At 42.6% G+C, this 19,696-nt stretch overlaps 1 protein-coding gene across 2 annotated transcripts; it reads right to left on the bottom strand.

Moving 5' to 3' along the window:
• Positions 1 to 795: 795 nt before the first annotated feature.
• LOC114600793 (beta-Ala-His dipeptidase-like) lies at positions 796 to 17,339 on the bottom strand. Of its 2 annotated transcripts, none has more exons than XM_028737471.2 (12): positions 17,184 to 17,339; positions 12,573 to 12,695; positions 11,222 to 11,365; positions 10,786 to 10,948; positions 10,087 to 10,175; positions 8,183 to 8,383; positions 5,805 to 5,889; positions 4,573 to 4,733; positions 4,286 to 4,450; positions 3,247 to 3,388; positions 1,930 to 2,077; positions 796 to 1,279 (listed from the first exon to the last, which is right to left on the bottom strand). In XM_028737471.2, the coding sequence occupies exons 1-12, from the start codon at positions 17,229 to 17,231 to the stop codon at positions 1,189 to 1,191; spliced, it is 1,560 nt and encodes a 519-aa protein (XP_028593304.2). In that variant the 5' UTR covers positions 17,232 to 17,339; the 3' UTR covers positions 796 to 1,188. The 2 variants fall into 2 exon arrangements, with proteins under 2 accessions (XP_028593304.2, XP_077789325.1); XM_077933199.1 differs by lacking the exon at positions 17,184 to 17,339 and adding an exon at positions 15,513 to 15,569.
• Between the last annotated feature and the right edge of the window lie 2,357 nt (positions 17,340 to 19,696).

Below are 19,696 nucleotides of genomic sequence, written 5' to 3'. Positions count from 1 at the left end.
CCCCCTGAGTTTGATGCTGAAAAGAAGACAGTATCTGTGTGTGAAACAAGGTAGTATATATGTTTTCCAAAATAGATGTACTCAGTGCTATTTTTCTAGAAAAAGAGGTGCCGGACCTCACCATGAACGCTTCCCTTGTTCTCTTATAATGGCAATGGTGCCCACTTGGCAGGTGCTAGAACTGAGTTCCTGTGAGTTCTGGCTGAAAAAAAAGCCCTGGGTGTGCTCTTGGTTTTTTGTATACATTCAGACACTCCTGAATAGCCTCCTGTTTTCTAGAACCAAAACCCAGTCTCAAATATCCCAGTGCATTATCAGTAAATAAGCATACAATGTAAAATGTAATAACTGTACTACTAAAATTCTAAGGATGACACTAGCATCAGATCCTCAGCACTGCATGTACCATGGTTTAGTCTTCCCATGGCACCAAACTCACAAAAGCTAAAAAGGAAGATGAAGCATATTCTGCTGTGTTGTGGACCCAGAAACTGAGTGACAGGGGAAACTATGTGGCACAAAATACCCTTGTTTTGTGCCTTCTCCACGAGAGGTCCAGAGGGCAGCAACACAAGAACGTGCCTTTTCAGTGGTAGCTCCCCACGTTTGAATGTTCTCCCCAGAGAAGCTCGCTTGGCACCTTCATTAAATATATTTAGGAGCCAAGCAAAAACATACCTCTTCTCCCTGGCCTTTGGCTAATTAAACAATCTATGGCCTTCTAAACTGTGTGAGGAGGGGTTACTGTTATTGTTTGCTAAACTGGAATAGAAATTTAATAAATAATAATAGTAATAATGGTAGTAGTAATAGAAGCAGACCTACTTTATTTTATTATAAGGTTTATATAGGATCATCTCACAAAGCAGTTGACAATGATTTATAAGACATTAATAACAATCATTAACATACAGCAGTGAACAGCCCACCTGTATTAAGATGAGTGTATATTTGTGCTCTGAAGTGCGTTAAGAGATGTAGGAATGATTGGAACACAGATTTAAAGGACAAAATGTATTCATAATGGAGGTGGCGGGAGGTAGTTGCGGGGTAGGACAAGTGTCTGCCGGTCTTGGAACTGAACTTATGGAAGAGCCCTTTGACGTTTTTCTGGAATTGTAACCATACATAACAGAACTACAAATCCAGTAGTCAAACTGCACTTGATCTGCCATGAAGTTGCAGTTGTCACTTGGAGCCTCTCAGTAATTCCTTATGGAGCTTTGCGATCTCCAGTAAAAAGGAGGAAAACACTTTTGTTCCATTAATGTAATTTTTTCTGATTGGGAAAGAAGAGAAAAGCAATCTAAATATTAAAGTTGCTATATTGTGTGAAATGCCCAAAATTCATTTCTTCAACTCGTAGGGATATTTTACATATACATATAATCTGATGGTACATAGAACACTGTATACATGCGTGTTTCAGAAACAAAGAACTATCTGGATTGCAAACCGAAGTATGAAACCAGATGGTTGTTCAATGACTACTACATGAAATGATAGGGAAAGTGTGGAATCCGTGACTTGCCATTATTTATATACACGCATTCCCACAGAGAAACATGCACACTTGTATTTGTGTGTGTGTGCAGGGAGGGGTGTGAGGACACTATTTTTTCTCTTCCTCATTGCCATTTTGAGGGACAGATGTAGACATATTCCATTTCTAGACCTTTTCTAACAACAAGGGTGTTGTGGACTTTGTATGTTCCAGGTTATAGACTCTGACGTGCTTTGGAAATATTTTAAACATGTGGAGATAAAAAAAACCCTCCTGTTTTGAAGCAGAAAAGTACAAATATTCTGCTTTCCTAGTAATTAGGGACTCTGTTCTATGCATGTATTAAAATTTAGGTCTCTAGGTAATGTGGAAATACCTTACTTTATAAAGATGGCGCTTATATGGAATTAGTCTACCTTGTTTACCTGCTTATCTTCTCTTTCTGAGAGTGTTCCCCATCATCTGCTGCTCCAATCGGAAACATCATCACGCTTTTCTTTGTTATATCCTGAAGCATCTGAGCAATTGGAATTGTTGATCCATCCCGAATCATATCTGGATCCTTTTTAAAAACTGAAACATATGGAAGTGGTAGTGTGAAGAATGTGCTCTTGGTTTAGGTTTTTGTTTAAAGAAATTCTACTGTTGTGGTAGTGGTTAAAAAAATCTACACAGCAGGTAGCCATAAGCAGACTGCTGTATCTTCCATGGTACAAGCCCCCAAACAGTACCTGTTCTTCAAGTTGGAGATGATTACACTGACAAGCTCCACCCCCACCCCACCCCCCCATTTCAGCCTTATGTGTATATGTTATGGTGGTGGCAGAGCTAGCTTATTTGGTTGAGGGGGAGGGCATGAAAAGTTGCCCCTGGAATAGCCTTCAAAAGTGGCCTAATGCAGCAGACAGGTTTGCATGTTGGATCTCTGGGTTTGTTTTGTTTTTTTGGTAGGGGAAGGACAGTTGTCATAGTGGGCATGCAAAGTTGTGATGTTGTCTACCATGGCATTAAGCTATTTCTCAGCCTAAGCTACCTCACACTTATGCCACGTTGAGCTTTTTTAAAGGAAGAACAGGAGGAAAATGTAATTAATAATAATAATGATAAACATTTTTGAAGCTAGAAATATTATTAAAAACACACTGGAAAACCAGAATAGAATTGGCAGAACGGCAGGGCCAAATACGGTAGGTTGGTTTTCTCTAAAATCATTAATAAGAGGGGAATAATAATAATAAAACAATTAAAATGAAGGGATACTACATATATAGGGAAGATAAGGGGATTGTTTAAAAATTCCATGAAGGAACAGGAGGCAGAAAAAAACTAGAATGATAGAAGTCAAGTAATTTTCCCATTCTCACTCACTCACATATACATACATACATACATACATACATACATACATACATAGACATATACACACTTTTTTCGTCTGAAACAAAATAATTTCACCAGGGGATGCAAATTAGGTTTTCAGGAGGTTCTATAGGAGAACATGCTTCTGCTAACAAAAAAATGGAATATCTGGCACTTGAAAAGCTAACCTTCCTGCTTTTTGTTGACAAAGCTAAATGAACACTTTAATTTCAGATTATGTGATACAGTCTAATTTATGTGTTGTGTTCAAGCTTTATTCTTTACACATATTTCACATCTTTAGAGAGACAGAAAATGAGCATGTGTAAGTCAAATAATGTTCTAAACATATATATATATATATTTCAAAAACCATTTCAAACCTCTTTTGATTGCCTTTGCAGCTGCTTTATACTGAGGATCACTGATATTAGTAATCCATGGCGATGCACCCTCTTCAGCACGCACCGTCAGTTTGTTTGGGCTGTTTCGTTCAGAGAATACCTTTTCTAAATGCCGTTTCACCTGAAAAGAAAATGTTTTCAATAAAAATGTTTGTGGTGTCTTTATATTATCTATATTCCATAGTGTTTGTTAGCAGCGAACCCTCTGTTACTAATTGATTGAACTTGTACGGCAGGATGGCATAGTTGGTTGCTCAGGGAACTAAATAGTTTGCAGTCCAACTTCTTTGTGGGAAGAGATAGTTATCAGTTTGCCTGGGGTGGGACTCAAACTTCATGCAGGGAAAGAGGCAGTGTGGGACAACATAAGGGCCAGCTTCCATCTTCTACACAGAAGTAGATTTATGGAGGAGAAGGAGTGAAGCTGGGCTGTGGTGATTGAAGGAAGAGGTTGCTCTCTCTAGACCAGAGCTTTCCAACCTTTTCATGTTGGTGACACACATTTTGCAACACAGTAATTCAGTTTTACTAGCAAACCGGAGATTAAACTAACCCCTTTCCAAGCCTTGGGAGGAGCATGGGGAGTGTTTGTGCAACATGCCAACACACTAACGTGTCACAACACACAGTTTGGAAAGCTCATATTGACAGTGGAATTCAGTTAGCTGTGGCTTTCTCACTGTCAGCATCACATGCATCATTGTGACCTGTCAATCCCAAAGAGACATGAGACCAAAGCAAAAGGGGGAGGGAAGTAAATTTCAGCCTAGGCAAGCAAATCTTTGGACATAGGCTTCTACATAGGTGAACTGTTAATACCAAGCAGACCGTGTTATCTCTTCCAGTGCTTAATTTGTAAGACGAGAAAGTCAAGGAATCGGGGTCTTTGACCTTCACTGGTGGGATAACAATACATCATCACATGCCTTTTTTACTTTAAATGTAAGAGCTGAAGCAGTGCCTGGACCTGTTGTGCAAATAAGCTGAATCATAATCAAGTGCGTTTAACCAACATTACCTGACATTCCACAGTAGAAAGGTTCATGTGAGGAACTTGCCGGATTGAAAACTTTCCTATGACTCTTGATGGTATAACTGTTTTGATCCCTTTTTCATGAAAAGCTCCTTCTATCCCATGAATAGAGAGAGATGGGAAGCGCCACAAGTGTGAAAGTATTTCCTCCTTAGAAACATAATGAAACAAAAATAGGAGTTAGCCAGTCATGGCTTCTCTCAACATCTTTCTGCAATTCCCTTATTTTAGATGTCCTGTCATGCTTTCAATTTCTATTGACAGTACTGTACCTTGGTATCATAGAGAAATTTCTTTACACCGACGTCAACCTTGTATTGCTCTATGTCAAATTCTATTGGCTCATACAGCTTCTTCTCCTCTTCTGTAAAATCATCAACGCCGTCATAGATTCCAGGAATCAGAATGTGGCCTGATGAATCCACAAGACTGTCTATGGAACAAACACATTTTGCAAAACACACAATTGCTGTTGTTCCATGCTCAGTCATATGAGATCTGTCTGTGTGACCCTCCTTGACCCTGTATGAGAAGGACTGACAGAATGCTATGGGCTTCTGTGCTATTTGTGCTGTGTCTGGGTGTAGACAGAAGAAAGCGAAAGAGAACCATTTTTTTGGGGAAAGAAGTCACACGGTGGGTCAGTACCACCAACCAACCAAGGAGGTTGAGGTTGAGGAGGAAGGCTGGGATATAATTTCAAATAGTAATGATGAAAATATTTATTATTAGTAGCAGAAGTAGTAGTAGTATATTTCCTTCCTAGATATAACCGGCCTTGTATGTGGGTGAGCTGAAATTGAAACGGATTTCTTCTTATTGTCTGTCATCTTTTCCATCTCTGCAAATGGCTGTTGTGTGCTTAGGATTTCCATTATGTTGGGCAAGGGGTTATTAGGGGGTGGGGACAATTGTTATTGTTAGGTGAAATTTATATCTCTCTATTTGTTAATGCTGAAAAATTACATTAAATATTAAAGGCAGTATGGTCTGGTCATTGTATGTTTGCATTACAAGCCAGCTTTAGCAAAAAACTTAACCTTCAGGTGTGATTCAGTTTCAAGCAACTCTGCAACATAATGTTCAAAGAAATTGTCGCAGCAAATGCAATGAGTACTCTGAAAAATCATTATGTAATTTCATGTCCAATTAGGGTTCCACTTCAGTGTTTTTAACACCACAGTTAGTGCCTTATAAAATAATTCTCAGTTTACCACTATGTTACTTGAGAATACCAAAGGAATGAACATTTGGCAATACCCTCAGTCCTGGCTACTATAACCTGCCCCTACTTCTACACCTGTTCTCAGAGAGTCCTCAGTCTTGTGTACATGTACACTTGTGAATATTCATCTATAGAAACCTTGGGTTTGCCAATTAATTGCCTCTCTACTATCCTATATTCCTAACTTGCCTATGAAAACTAAACCAAGCATTTTAATCATTTGTTGCAGACCTTAATTTCTGATTAAAGACTATATAGACAAATGAACAGAATTTTTACCAAGCAAGGCTATCAGATCAGACATGGGTTCCTGGACGATGCCACCTAGAGCTCCTGAATGAAGATCTCTTTCGCCACCTTGTACCTAATTTAAACATGAAGACAACATCACGACTGACACATTATCATTGTTTTAATTTGCATCACAGGAATTAATTAGCATAATTAGGAATGTCAATATGACAAGCTCCAATCCTACTCAGAATTAGCATCATAGTTCTGAGTAGGATTGAAGCTTGTAGTATTGACATTCCTTTTATGTTTGTACCTGAAGCTTAGGTAAAGGTAAAGGTACCCCTGCCCGTACGGGCCAGTCTTTACAGACTCTAGGGTTGTGCGCCCATCTCACTCTATAGGCCGGGGGCCAGCGCTGTCCGGAGACACTTCCAGGTCATGTGGCCAGCGTGACATCGCTCCTCTGGCGAGCCAGAGCCGCAAACGGAAATGCCGTTTACCTTCCCGCTAGTAAGCGGTCCCTATTTATCTACTTGCACCCGGGAGTGCTTTCGAACTGCTAGGTTGGCAGGCGCTGGGACCGAACAACGGGAGCGCACCCCGCCGCGGGGATTCAAACCGCCGACCTTTCGATTGGCAAGCCCTAGCCGCTGAGGCTTTTGCCCACAGCGCCACCCACGTCCCTTACCTGAAGCTTACATCCTCTTTATTTATGTAGCATAAATCTTGCATCGATTCCTTTTAACATTCAACCCCTCTGGATTACATCAACAACATATGAATGGCCAGTTGTTTCTGTTGCCCTGCATGACTCTCCTTTTCAAAGTTACCCAGGTATGAGAAAATCTAGATTGTGGGAGATGCAAGTGTGGAAAGGGGTTAATCTAAACGAGAATGCCATATAGACGATGGAGAATTAATGGAGGTACAGTAAGTTTACTATCTGCATTAAACGACAGCACTGGATGAACCCCAAGAGAACGTGGAATGTGTTTTATACACACACAGAGAGAGAGCTATCTCTGTGAAGGAAGAATTATGCAAATACTACTATCTCCACCAGAAGTATCCTGGGTTGCATCAGCATGATTAGTACTCATATATTTGTTATACGTTTTGGAAAGTAGTTTGGCTGTCTGTCTGGTTGTACATTTGGACGCCACTCAGGGTATCATTGCCAAACTAGGCACAAGGGTTTCCGAGGGGAGGGTGGCATTCTTTGTCAATGTTTGGACGCCATTTTGATTCAAGATGACAGGCTGAAATGTGACTTTGGTTACTGTTTCTTGGCATAGGTTTGGCTGTCTCTTGAGATAACTTGACACAATAGTTCTTGATGCAGGGTGTGAGCAGATTTTGTCACTGTTTGGATACTGGACACCATTATGGACCAAAACATCACTTCAGCATTACTTTGGTTTTTGACATAGTTTTGGCCACCTCTCAGCCTGAAGGCTCCTGAGGTGGTGGTCTTCATCACTCTTTGGATGCCGGGCACCATTTTGAATCAAGATGGTGGACTGAAATGTGACTTCAGCATGACCTCTCCCAGTTTGTGGCACGACTGGTCCAAACTCACAAAGTATACTATCCATTTTAAAAGTGCAGTGTATTTTGATTCTACAAATTCCTGGTCAGTGCCAGGCACTTCCTGTTTTTGCAAAATAAATGTTTGATATAAGCGAAGGAGACAGCGACTATGACCTTAGCAGCGATGATTAAGTGTACTGGAATGCCAATTAAAAGGGGGAGTAGAAGTGGGAGAAAGGGTGGAAGGAATGCTCTATCGGTAGCACAATTTGCATCCTTTCTGCCTAACATCAAAGCCAGAAAAATAATGTTTTAGACACATATGATGTCAGAGACTGGCAGGACTCCAAAGAGTGTGGGGAAGGGAACCAGGGATCAAGGGAATGACCCAGGAGAGGGGGCCAGTGATATATAGGGTTTGGCACTGCCCACAAGGCAAGAGCAAGGAAAGGGGAAGAAGGAAGAGTCAGGGCAATCCAAGAAGGAGAAAGACAGGCAGTATGTGGTGGAAGAAGAGGAGGTTGTTCTGGTGATGGATGGGTCAGTAGACTCCCCACCTTCCACCACCCCACTGTATCCTCGAAGCAGGAGGGGCTTGAAGCAAGAAGAGCAGCAGCAACTTCCATGAAGGAGAAGTCTCTGGTTGCAGGTGCGCAACCCATCAGGGGGAGGGTATACAAGCCAGCAGAGGGACAGGTTCTCACTGTTGCTGCAACTGCTCCACTGGGCACAGGTATCAGGGACAGCTGCCTAGTGGCCTGAAGTGTGTGCATCCGGAGCACTGCGGAAGTTGCTGAAAGTGCTTCTTCTGTCGATAAAGACTTAACTATCAGGCGAGTGCCTTCTTTAGCTGAGGTGGGCCAGGACATGTGACTCCATTATTACCCTTTTACCTCCACAGAGAAGCCGGCATTTCCCCGAGTCCCATACGTAAGAGCTGGCTTTTCCGTGCTGAGCCAAGTATTATCCGAAATCACAATATAGTCAACATTGGAGAAAAACTGCTCTTTCTCTCTTTCAACCAGTTCTTTTAGTCCAATGGAGATTGCTTCTTCCATGCCTTCAATAAGAAACTTGAGGTTTACTGGCAAGTCCTAAAAACAAAAAATGTCAAGTTACCTGAAGGAAAATGCACTCTCAGTAAACACACAATTCTATTTTTTTGTCCAGTTACCTCTGGGCTCAACTACTGTAATGTGTTCTACGTAGGCGATCATAACAACTAGTGCAGGATGCAGAGGCCGGGGTCTGACGGCTGTTCCTTGGCACATATGCACCCAGTTTGGAACAATATGCATTTGGCTGCTGATTCATTTCTCTACCCAAATCAAGAGCGGCCATTAATCATCCCTTGTGAGTAACTGGATTCTGTCCCACAAGAATATCCTTCCCTGATTAAGACAAATGTCCTCTTTTGCATTTCTTGAGAAATCTAAGCCTGTCCTTTTCAGAAGAGACAGGGTCACCTTATAAAAATACAAATTTGATTGGCTAAGATGCATGAGGGTGTGTGCCTTACATCTGTAGTGGGAAATTTAACTGAAGTGATTCATGATCTCCTATGATTGTTCTTCACCTTCACCCTTTTGTTATGTAATGACTTTTGGGCCTGCTGTTTACTGCTGAATCAGAACAAACGTCAGTCAGGCTTTCTGCAGATTGGCGTTTGTTCTGATTCAGAAATAAGCAGCAGGATTTCCTGGGGAAAGCAGGACAATAGAAAAACCTCTCAGACCCCATGCCTAGAAATCATGGAAGAACCGGAAGTGTGGCGTGAGCCCTAAGATGCCTTGTTCAGCTTTTCGGAATGCATCCTAAACGCTGCACCATGCTGCTCTGTTTCAAAAATCCCATAAAGCCTGGCTGCTTCTTTATCATGTCTATTATATTTCTTTTTGGAGCTAGTCAGGACAAGACACTAGCTAGCAGATTTTTGTTTTCATTCCTGCTTCCTTTTACTAGAATAAGAAAGCTCAGCAGAACCCAAAGTAACATAAGGAGATACTTAAAAATGAAGGGAGGCTCTTGAGGGTCCTGGTGGATTAGGGGAGGCTTGAGGAGAGAGACTGCTGGGAGAGACTCCTCCATTTAGGAGGAGACCCCGACCCTGTTTTCTCCTAACAACCCAAGAAAATTGTGACTCTTGGAACACCAACTCTACCCTGGCTGTGAGAGTGTACTGCCATGTTGCAGTGAAAATCCTCCCCCCTTCTTTTGCTTCTCTGCAGTTACCTTACATCAGGACAGATCATATCCATGTCTCAACTCTCACTTTTTTCTAACTTTCTGATTTCACAGTTCTTGTCCAATTCTAGTTCTCTTAGATCTGATCCTAGCGTTTTACACCCTTCCTAGTCTTCAAGTCTCCACTTCAGATTTTCATACAAGGTGATTACTGCTAGATTCTCTGAATTTAATCAGTGTTGGTCTGAATGTAATCAGGCTTGAAACAAGGTCTGTGGTGTCCAAACTGTCCAGCAAAGTTCAAAAGATCACAGCCATGTGTGCCTTTGGCATACAGTCATAACTCGGGTTACAGACGCTTCAGGTTGAGTTTTTTCAGGTTACGGACTGCCGAAACCCGGAAGTACCAGAACAGGTTACTTCCAGGTTTTGGCAGTCGCCCATGCACAGAAGTTCTAAATCGCACTTTGTGCATGCGCCAAATCACAACCTGCATGTGCGCTGATGTGCCGCTTGGGGTTGCGAATGTGCATCCCACACGGATCACGTTCGCATCCCGAGCGTCCACTGTATTAGCAAATCTGGTAACAGCATACTTTTTTATTTGACTTACTTTTCTTAGTTCTTTGAATGCACTCACTGCATGTATCCAGGCTAGGACAGGTCCTTTGTTATCTGTTGCTCCACGCCCATAAAGGTTCCCTCCAGATAAAGAAAGCTCGTATTAAACTTTTAAACTTCTGAGAATGCTAAGGGTAGAACTGAAATGGTACAACACAACAACGAAGAGACTAAGCTACGAATCAGGAAGTCCCTGGTCTGACTCTTGCCTCTGTCATGAATTTACTATACTCTCTTCAGCCTCAATACCCCTCAAACAATGCTCACGGGAATAAGGGTGGCTCAACTCCAGGTATGGTTGTTGTTGCTGTTGTTAAATTTGTATACTGCCCAATCCCTGTGGGTCTCAGAGCAGTTCACAAGAGGAAGCAGATTACCCACATTCATTTTACTCTGGGTTTAAGCTCTGATTTAGCTCCGAAGATGGCTTTGGTAATCAATGGTGACCTCTTTTAGGAGAGAAATGGGGGGGGGGGAGCGTGAACTTGTTGGGTTTTCATGAGACCATTAACCCACAACATCTGATTTTATTAATGAAATTTAATAAAGATCTCTTCCAGCAATTCAGATAACACCATTAAGCAGAAGCTGAATTATGAAACAAAGTTGGGGAAGGGGTGTGTGGGTGTGGGTGTGTGAAATGCATACAACATTAAAATAACCGTGTCAAAAGCAATAGTGGTGTACATACCACCAATGTCAGTCAATACGTAGGGATCTGTTTCCCACCCATCCGACTTTTTAGCAGGCATCACATCCACATGTCCATAAAAACACACAGTGGGCTTTAGTGGATCTTCTCCAAGCTCTGCCAGAATGACAGGAGGTAATGAAATATTTCTGCCATCAAGTACCTGCAGGGGTATAGTGAGGCATTGCTCCATTAAATTCAAAACCTTAGGAAAACAGGAAGGCATTATGTTTTGAAACAAACGCTTGGAACCAAATAATCATGAGCAGAATCCTTCTTGCTCATGGAATGCGTCTTCTGAACCAGCCTTGCCTTCTCACTATCGCAACTTGAAGGTCAACCCCCCACCCCACCATGATGTGTACTGCATGAGGAGCTGCAGCTGAGGAGGAATAAGCGGAAAACTGATATATTCCCACCTCAAACCCCTTGTTACCTGATGGACAGGCATATCGACCAACGTCACATTTGCTCCTAAGTTCCGGAGACAACTAGCAGCTTTTTCTATCATATTTTTCACTTCTGATCTTTGTGCTGGTTGTATGGAATCACTCTCCACAGCTACCCATTCCTTAAGAGTCTGAAATAAAAAAACAGTGATCATGCATGGTGTTATGAAGTGTCATATAAAGCTTTAAATGAACAACTGCCTGTGCGGTCATTTTTTCCTTCCTATTTAAGAATTCAGTAATTAGATAGAAATGGCCTCTGGGTGGGACCACTATTAAAGGTGCGGTAATCCATCTTGGTAAATCCTATTTCCTTCTAATTACATCTAAGGGACCCATCACTATAAAATCTTCCTTTTTTAAGAGGAAGCATGGAAGAATAAGGATGTCCACCCACACCATTTTCTCTATCCTGAAATTTTGTTTGGATTATGCAATTGCATTCATTCTGTATTGTTAGATAGCCTTTGTCTGATTTCAGGAACACCCATGAACACAACAAGTAATGCAAGTGCAGTTAACTTAATTCTCAGGGCCAAACTAGTAGTGATGGGGACAGCTTTGTCTGTTTAGTTACATCTCTGCTACGTTCTGGTCTAAAAGATGGGGTGGGGGAGCCTGTGTTTACAAAAATATATAGATGTGGCTCTGTAAAATTCTCTTCCTTGCCTGGGGTACTAAGAGAAAACTATCTGTGATGTCAGTGTGTGGGCATGTAAAGCCTAGGGGTGAATGTGCCTATGAATGTGCCTTTTGTTATTTTTTTTAAAAAATAGAACCCCACTTCATTTAGGATAGCTCAGTCAGTAGAGCATGAGACTTATTCTCATGGTTGTGAGTTCAAGCCCCGCACTGGGCAAAAGATTCCTGCATTGCAGGGGGTTGGACTAGATGACCCTCTGAATCCTTTCTAACTCTATGATTCTTTCTTAATACTTGAATGGGGAAATGTTGCAAAATACCACATCTAGTTTGCCCCTAGAAGGGTTATTTATAAACTGTTGTGTTGTGCAACAAAGTACCATTGAGTACCTATGCCTTGCCTGTTGGTATCATTTGGTGTTGCCAAAGGAAAGAGGAAAAACAACATTTTTGTCATACCTTGCTTATAAACACCAAGCACCTTGGTAACGAAGTAACTGCCTAGCTAAGCAATTGGGGAAAAAGAGGCAGAGGAGGTTACTCTCTGCTCTGTGGTTCAAGCTGGCGCTGTTATCCTATGCAAACTCGACTGGCAGTAAATCTTGTTATACAAAAGGAATTGCTTCCAAGTAAGGAACAGTGGGGTTGAGTGGCACATTTTTTGCTAGCAGAGTTCACATTTGGCGCTGCTTCTACCTTAACAAATTTTTCTTGATGGTCGTCAATGTACTGGAAAAGCTGGTCCTCCAGCGATGTGGAATTTAAAACAGAGGAGCTGCCCACACCAGAGAGCAGCATGACGAGGAAGATATGGAAGACCTGCAGGTGGTGAGAGACAAGGTTCAGCGTGTTAAAGAGCACCCTGAAGCACATGCAGCACAATAGACTGAATGCACTGTTGACTGTATGGCCTGCCATCCACATCCATTTTCCAGAATGGAAAAGACAAGAAGAGGAGTAATATCTGGACTGCTTTTAACACAGAGAGGGCAAATTGTTGGTTCATGGGCTGGGTTTCGCCCTGAGGTAGTGATGGGTAATGGTTTTCCCCTGTGCATTTGCAAGAGCGTTTAGTACCCATGACTGATTTTTTGCCACATGCAATCCCTGAAGGAGTTACAAGCAGACAATGCAGCCCTCGGGCCAAAGAAGGTTATCCGCACCTGCTGTTTCAACAGACACAGTAAAAATGAAGGCAATTTAGCAATATTTCTACCATTACCACCCTAGTAAAGTTTATGTGCGTGAGTCTTTCAGCATGGATTTTCACCAGAAGGTGAAAGCATGCAAAAACATCTACTCAAGGACATCTACTCATAAGTCATATTTCACTTTCAAAAGAAAGGGGGGGGATGACCCAATTCAAACAGTGCTTCTAATGTTTTAATTTCTTTCAAGGACCATATTTCATATATCAGACAATAAATAGCTTTGGCAGATGATTAAATTATAGGGAAAAGCCAAAACATTCTATAACTCTAAAAGCCTTGCATATACTTACTCCAGCAGTATGCTTCTTGGCAATACAAAATAAAAACGTACAGCTTCAATTATTAAGTATACTAGAATCCATAGTACAAGGGTGCTGAGATAACACATTTGTAGTCTTTCTAATCTGTGTCTCCCAGAGTTGAGAATTAAGTTCTGGGAGGAAGGAGGTATAATCACGTTTCACACAGAGTCCAAAGGTACATCACACAGCAAGTTTGCTAAAACAGCACAAACCCGGGTCTGGTCAGTACCCAGATAGGGGTCTCCTTATAGTTAAAATGGATTCATTTTTTTTCTGACACAGCAAGTCTCTGCCCAAATACAGAGCAAGGAGTGGAACAGATTCATTATGCTTATACAGTTATCAGCCTATTGATTCCTGGATGAGGACACAGTGCAAGGATAAAGACGCTCCCATTGATCTCTAGAGAAAAAAGCCCTTGACTTCAAATCGTAAGATCACTATCTTAGAGTGTCGGCTTCTTCTTCTTTTTTTTACATTATTCTCCTGAGAATAGAGTCTCCTGTTTGGCTTATGTTCAGCTTGTGGTCTACTAAGACCCCTAGATCCTTTTCACATGTACTATTGGCAAGGCAAGTGTCCCCCATCTTATATTTGTGCAGCTGGTTCTTCCTGCCTAAGTGCAGAGCCTTACATTCACCCCTATTGAAATCCATTTTGTCAGTTGGAAAGGACACCAAGGTCATCTAGCCCAGCCCCCTGAAATGCATTAATCTCAACGCGAGCAGCCACGACAGATGGCCTTCCAGCCTCTGCTTAAAAACATCCAAGGAAGGCGAATCCATCACCTCTCGTGGGAGTCTTTTCACTTGTCAAGCAGCAGCAGCATACTTATAAGTATTTTATTATTTATACACCGCCATCTGGCTGGGTTGCCCTCGCCCCTTGTGTGGAGCGAAAGGGTGAGCACCTTGAGCAATCCCCTTTTGGACTTCGTGGGCTGCACAAAAGTGCGAGTCCAAAAGACGCTCCCGACAGCAAAAGAGCACAGCACGTGGCAGCCCTGACCTGGACGGTGGGCAGCAGCCGCTTTAGACCCCGCTCAATACCATTTACGAAGTGGCTGCGCGAGAAAAAAAAGAGAGAGAAGCAGCTCGACGCCCCTGAGGGAACTTGCCCGGAGAGAGAATGCTGCACTTACTGAGGCGGGAACATTAAATAGAAACCGATCCTCCAATCACAACCCGAAGCCTGGAGCGGCTGGCTGTTCCCCGCTTGCGATTGGCTCCCGCCGCCTCGCGTTGGGGAAGGGAGGCCGCGCAAGCGCCGGGCTTGCTCGGGACTGACGGAGATGCGCCGCTGTCATTGCGGGCGTCCGGCTGGGCAGGGAGCCTTATGAACAGGTCCCTGGGCAGGCGGAGCCCAGGGAGCCCTCGGGCAGGGACGGCCTTGGGAAAGGCGGCTGCCTTCGGCTGCGAAACGGGCTGTCCTCGACGGAAACCTGGGCTGTGAGCCTTTATCCGCTTCCCAGTGGGAGCAAACTCCACTGAACTGCATAGGTTTCCGAGGAAGTATCAGAGCTCGCCCAAGAAATTTGGCCGACTGAGGAGCAGCAGCAACTGGGGGGGGGGAGGGGGGAAAGAGACACACAAACACACATATATATAAAGTGCAGTGCCACATTTACATGCAAGCTAAACAAGCTATAGCTTAGGGCCCCCCAAAAAGTGAATGAATTTTTAAAAAATATACATTTCCAAAATATAAGATAAAAAACAAAGTAAAACCTACATACAGCAACAGTGTTTTGTGTTGTGTACGCTCCTAATGTGTAAGTAATGGGCCCCACCTGCTAGCCTGCTCCCTAAAATATTGGTTTGCTCATTTCTATATATCGGGTGCCTACATTGTGCATGGACTGGTTGCATGGCAGCATGTGCAAATGGCTTTAGATACCTATTAGGTCCATAAATTACCATATATTGTATATTCAACACAAAAAAGTGACAATTTGTTGTTGACAAAGGACAGCTGGACACATAAAGGGCCCCATTACCTTCAGTAGCTTAGGGCTTCATCAAACCTAAATCCAGCCCTGGTCAAGTGCATACAGTATCTACCCCACACTGCTCAAAGATGTAGGTTTTGGGGTGCCTGACGTAGTCACCCTCACCCTGACTAACCTGAAAATGGATCACACTGTTAAGCCTTGGAAGGAGCAGCATTTTCTTAGCTTCTCTATAGACTTCTTTGTTTTCTGTTTTTGCTGCCAAGGACAGGAACCGAACACAGGAAGCAGCCTCAGACTATCTGGGCCACCTAGCTCAGTATTGTTTACCTTAACAGTGATTCCCATGCTGCCCCCGCCTCCCATGGGGGGAAAAATTGAATTTAAATGGTAATACAACAAAAGACAACATAAGAATATTTAATGTGATCAAATAAGAATATTTCACGTGGTCTTCACAATTCCATAGGTCACATTGCCAAAGCCTGTGGTCCGCAGGCCACATTTGGGGAACTCTTGCTCTAGCTGGCAGTAGGTATCCAATGACTCAGGCACAAGAAACATCAAGAGAAACAGGACACATCTGTATTGGAGGAGTGTGACAGATTCACCCGTATTGGGGACAGAGCCAAGAAGGTGCTGCAAAGGGTGCTGCACCAATGGAAAAATGGAAGGTGGGCACCAAATTCTGGTGTCACACAGGGCACCACAGAAATTTGAAAGCCCAAAGTCCACACTGTATTTTGGATAATGTGTGAACACTGATTAAAACCCAGCACTGGAAAAACATTGAGAACCCAGTAAAGATTCAGTAGTAGCAATAAGTCTTCAAGTCTTTTCATTAATCATTTGTTCATCCCATATTTTCAGTGCATTTCTCAGTCACTTTCCAAACCACAAACGTCATTTTTCAAAAAGAAAAGAAGTGGATTTGCTGCACTAGGGCAACAGATCACTTAACCCTGTTTAAATACACCACTCTAAAGCTCTAATATGCACGTGAATCTCTCCTGCAAAATATTGACAAGGGGGTAGGCACCTTAAATTATCCCAGCCCAGTGAGAGACCCCCATGTAAGAGGCACTCACACGTGCATGATGCACATCTGCATCGCAATGCTTATCCAGACCTCACTGACTTGACCTTATGTCATGTTTGGTGCACACGGGGACACACTTCTCTGCCTGAGGGCATTGCTTGCTGTATATAACAAGAGCTGGATCAGATTTGTGCCCCTCCCTCTGTATTTTAATTACTCAAGTAACACCAAAAGGTTGTACAAATCAAAATATGCTGAGTATTTTGCTGAGCAAAATAATCACCCTGCTCACTTAAGAGTGATTAATACTTTGCTTTCAGTTAACATCAGCATTCACAGAGCCATGTGGCCCATGAAAAGGTACTGCTATAAGCAATAATATAAATATATAAATACTTACACAGCACTTTCCTTCAAACTCGATAGGAAGTTGCCCAAGAAAGTGAGGCTCAACTATTATTACACTTCAACTAATTACTAATCTAGTTCTGGTACACTTTCACAAAAATACATGCAGGATGATACATGCAGAAGAGAGAGACAGAGACACACAGAGACAGAGAGGATGGACTCCTTTGATAGCGTACAAGGTAGATATTTTAAATTTCGCACCCAGATGTTCTACACTAGTAATGAGGAAACTGTGACACTCTGAATGTTGTCTGACTACAGCTCCCATCATCCTTGATCTGTGGCCATGCTGGCTGAGGCTGATGGGAGAAGGAATCCAGTAACTTCTGCAGGGCCACAGATTTCCCATCCCTGTTCTATATCCAAACCCCAGGATGGAGCTTAAAGACGACATACCATGATGAGGAGTTCTGACAGCAAAGAAGCGGATTGGCGGTTCAGCATACAAAGCAATGCTATTTCAATCTTCTGTCCTGACTGCGGATCTTCTTTCAGGTTTCTGCTAGCTTTCTTATAAAACCAATCCCACCCCGTCTTTTTATTTGTTGATTTTTAAAAAAACATTCTTAGCTCCATGTGGGAGCAGGACAAAGGACATGTCAACAAAGGCAACTGGACACACTCCCTTGTTATATAAGGAAAGGGGCCAACATTCAATGTTCAAGCTTCAAAATAAATGTTCCTAAAACACTGCGTCTCTCGTTCCTGTTCTCCAACCCCTGCCTGTTTTTAAGGCCATCTCTTGTTTGTTCTATGTAAATACACCTGCAAGGGGGTTTTTAGCCTCCCAAAAGTTGAGTGTTTTCTTTGACTTGGCCATAATTTTGATACAGAAGCCTTATTGGGACATGGACACTTGAAGTGCATTCAATAATTGATATAAAGCAATGTTAACAATTATAAGAAACAATTTCACATTTTTCTTACGTTTCAGTCTGAGGGTAGAAGATTATGGGAATGAAGAGTGGTCTCCAGGAAAAACAACAACAGATCAAATAGAAAGCACTAATGCACCAGCATCATATGCCTCTGGCAAACACTTTAAGCACCTTTGCAACAAAAATTCACAGCAGAAAGAGCACTGAAACTAATATTGAAGCAATCTGGAAAACTCACCTTGGTATTCCAAGGTTCACAGGTCAACATGGTAATACATAATAGCACAATCAGGCTAGCTGCTGAGAATCTCTCTCATTAATCTCTCTCAATATACATTTTATATGTTGGTTGACAAATGGTTTAGATTCCCAGCATAATTTTATTAATGAGCAAGTGTTTTAGTCAGGTTAAAAAACCATTCCTGTCACAGAACTATGGAGGTGGACACGATCCCAAGAATCATCTGGGCCAACCCCCTGCAATGCAGGAATCACAACTAAAGAATCCCTGGCCTCTGCTGAAAAACCACCACCACTTTTTAAAAAAATAAAAATAAAAAACCATAAGCATTAAATCACAAATTCATTACATTTTAATCGAATGCATTCAGGTCACAGATTGAAAGTAACTGTGGAGCAGATCCAGCATTTTTTCTTGATAGCCAGCAAACATTTCCACTCATACATCCCCCATAAAAGGACAGCCTTGGTTAGGCCGCAATTGCAAACACGCTTACTTTGGAGTAAGTCATATTGAACTGAACGAGATTTACTTTAGAGTAGATAAGACCCGCAGAAGCTTGGTGACCCAATGTGTGCCATGTATTTAGAAGCCATAATTGAAGCCACATGGACATTGTACCTTGCCAGTAGCAGCCGGCAAGGTACAACAGGGGTAGGAGTGCCCTCTGATGGCAACACTGCCATTTGCCAAAGTAGGGATTGTCAGCGCTACTTTTCTAGAAAAAGAGGTGCTGGAACACACTGTAAGCGCCTCTGTTATTTTCTTATGACAACGGTGTCCACCTGAGATGGGGAAAAAGCCCTGGGGATTGTGTGAATAGGCACCAAGGATGAGGGGTTGGGGTCCAAGATGTAGGGGTCCAGACTCCCCATTGACTTATCCATGCCACTCTGCCCACTCACACACTGCTACTGCACTTTGCACATGCAGTTCCTGAATATGAAGCATTTTACCCTTCAGAGGTGGGGAGCTTGTGGCTTCCCCTATGTCATTATACTCCAGCTTCCACCAAAGCCAGCGAACATGGCCAGAGGTCAAGGATGATGGGATTTGTAGTCCAGCAACATCGGGATTCAGATTCACTTCAACAGTGCCTTTGGCAACCAAAGTCAATTCAGCGGCTTGAGGCACGTTACACTAACTTGGGTTAGAGCACCAGCTGAAATGCAACCGTGCCGATGTAGAGCCAATTCAATTATGGCTATGCTCCGGTAACATTCTTGACTGCTTGTGCACAGGTCAGCTCTCGAAGGCTGCCCAAAATATGGTATGATTACGAATTCAGCCTTAGGACTGCTTGAACGGAATACCTCTTGCTTGTCTTGAAATAACTGCTACCAGTATACAATTCAAGAGATTGCTTCTCATCTTTAAATCCCTATACATCTTAGAAATCTCGTGCCTGGAGAGCTTTCTCCACATGAGTTGGCCCAAGATGTTCAGTGGAGGGCTTTGGGGGGGACCACCTTCCCTACCTGAAGTGAGGTGGGTAACGGCCAAGGAACATGCCTTCTATTTTGTGGTACCACAAATGTGGAATGCTCTCCCCCCTAGGAACACTTGCATGAGACAGACCTTGATGCCTTTCTAGCACAAAGTGAAGCCCTTGTTAAGTCACTCAGGCTTTTTCATGGTTTTTATATCCGTTGATTGCTGAAATTCTGTGTCTTACTGTGAAATTATGCAGCTGCTGTTCAATTATTTCTGATTTTTGTTAATAAGCTGTAAGCCACACTGGGAGACTTATGACTGAAGAGCTGGGATGACAAGTAACAAATAAGCAAGGC

The sequence above is a fragment of the Podarcis muralis genome, chromosome 8 (genome assembly GCF_964188315.1).
Source record: "Podarcis muralis chromosome 8, rPodMur119.hap1.1, whole genome shotgun sequence".
NCBI classification, from domain to species: Eukaryota; Metazoa; Chordata; class Lepidosauria; order Squamata; family Lacertidae; genus Podarcis; species Podarcis muralis.
Note: the sequence above shows the minus strand (reverse complement) of the source record. Positions and strands in the feature narration are given on the sequence as shown.

What these genes read in the sequence shown, in the direction of transcription:
- LOC114600793 (XM_028737471.2), bottom strand. Translation starts at nt 17,231, where the DNA reads ATGCTGAACCGCCAATCCGCTTCTTTGCTGTCAGAACTCCTCATCATG. An exon ending in CATTCAAAGAACTAAGAAAA is followed by an intron (nt 8,384 to 10,086) that starts GTAAGTCAAATA and finishes TTTTGTTTTTAG; the next exon opens with GACTTGCCAGTAAACCTCAA. An exon ending in ATGCCGGCTTCTCTGTGGAG is followed by an intron (nt 5,890 to 8,182) that starts GTAAAAGGGTAA and finishes TGTTTAAATTAG; the next exon opens with GTACAAGGTGGCGAAAGAGA.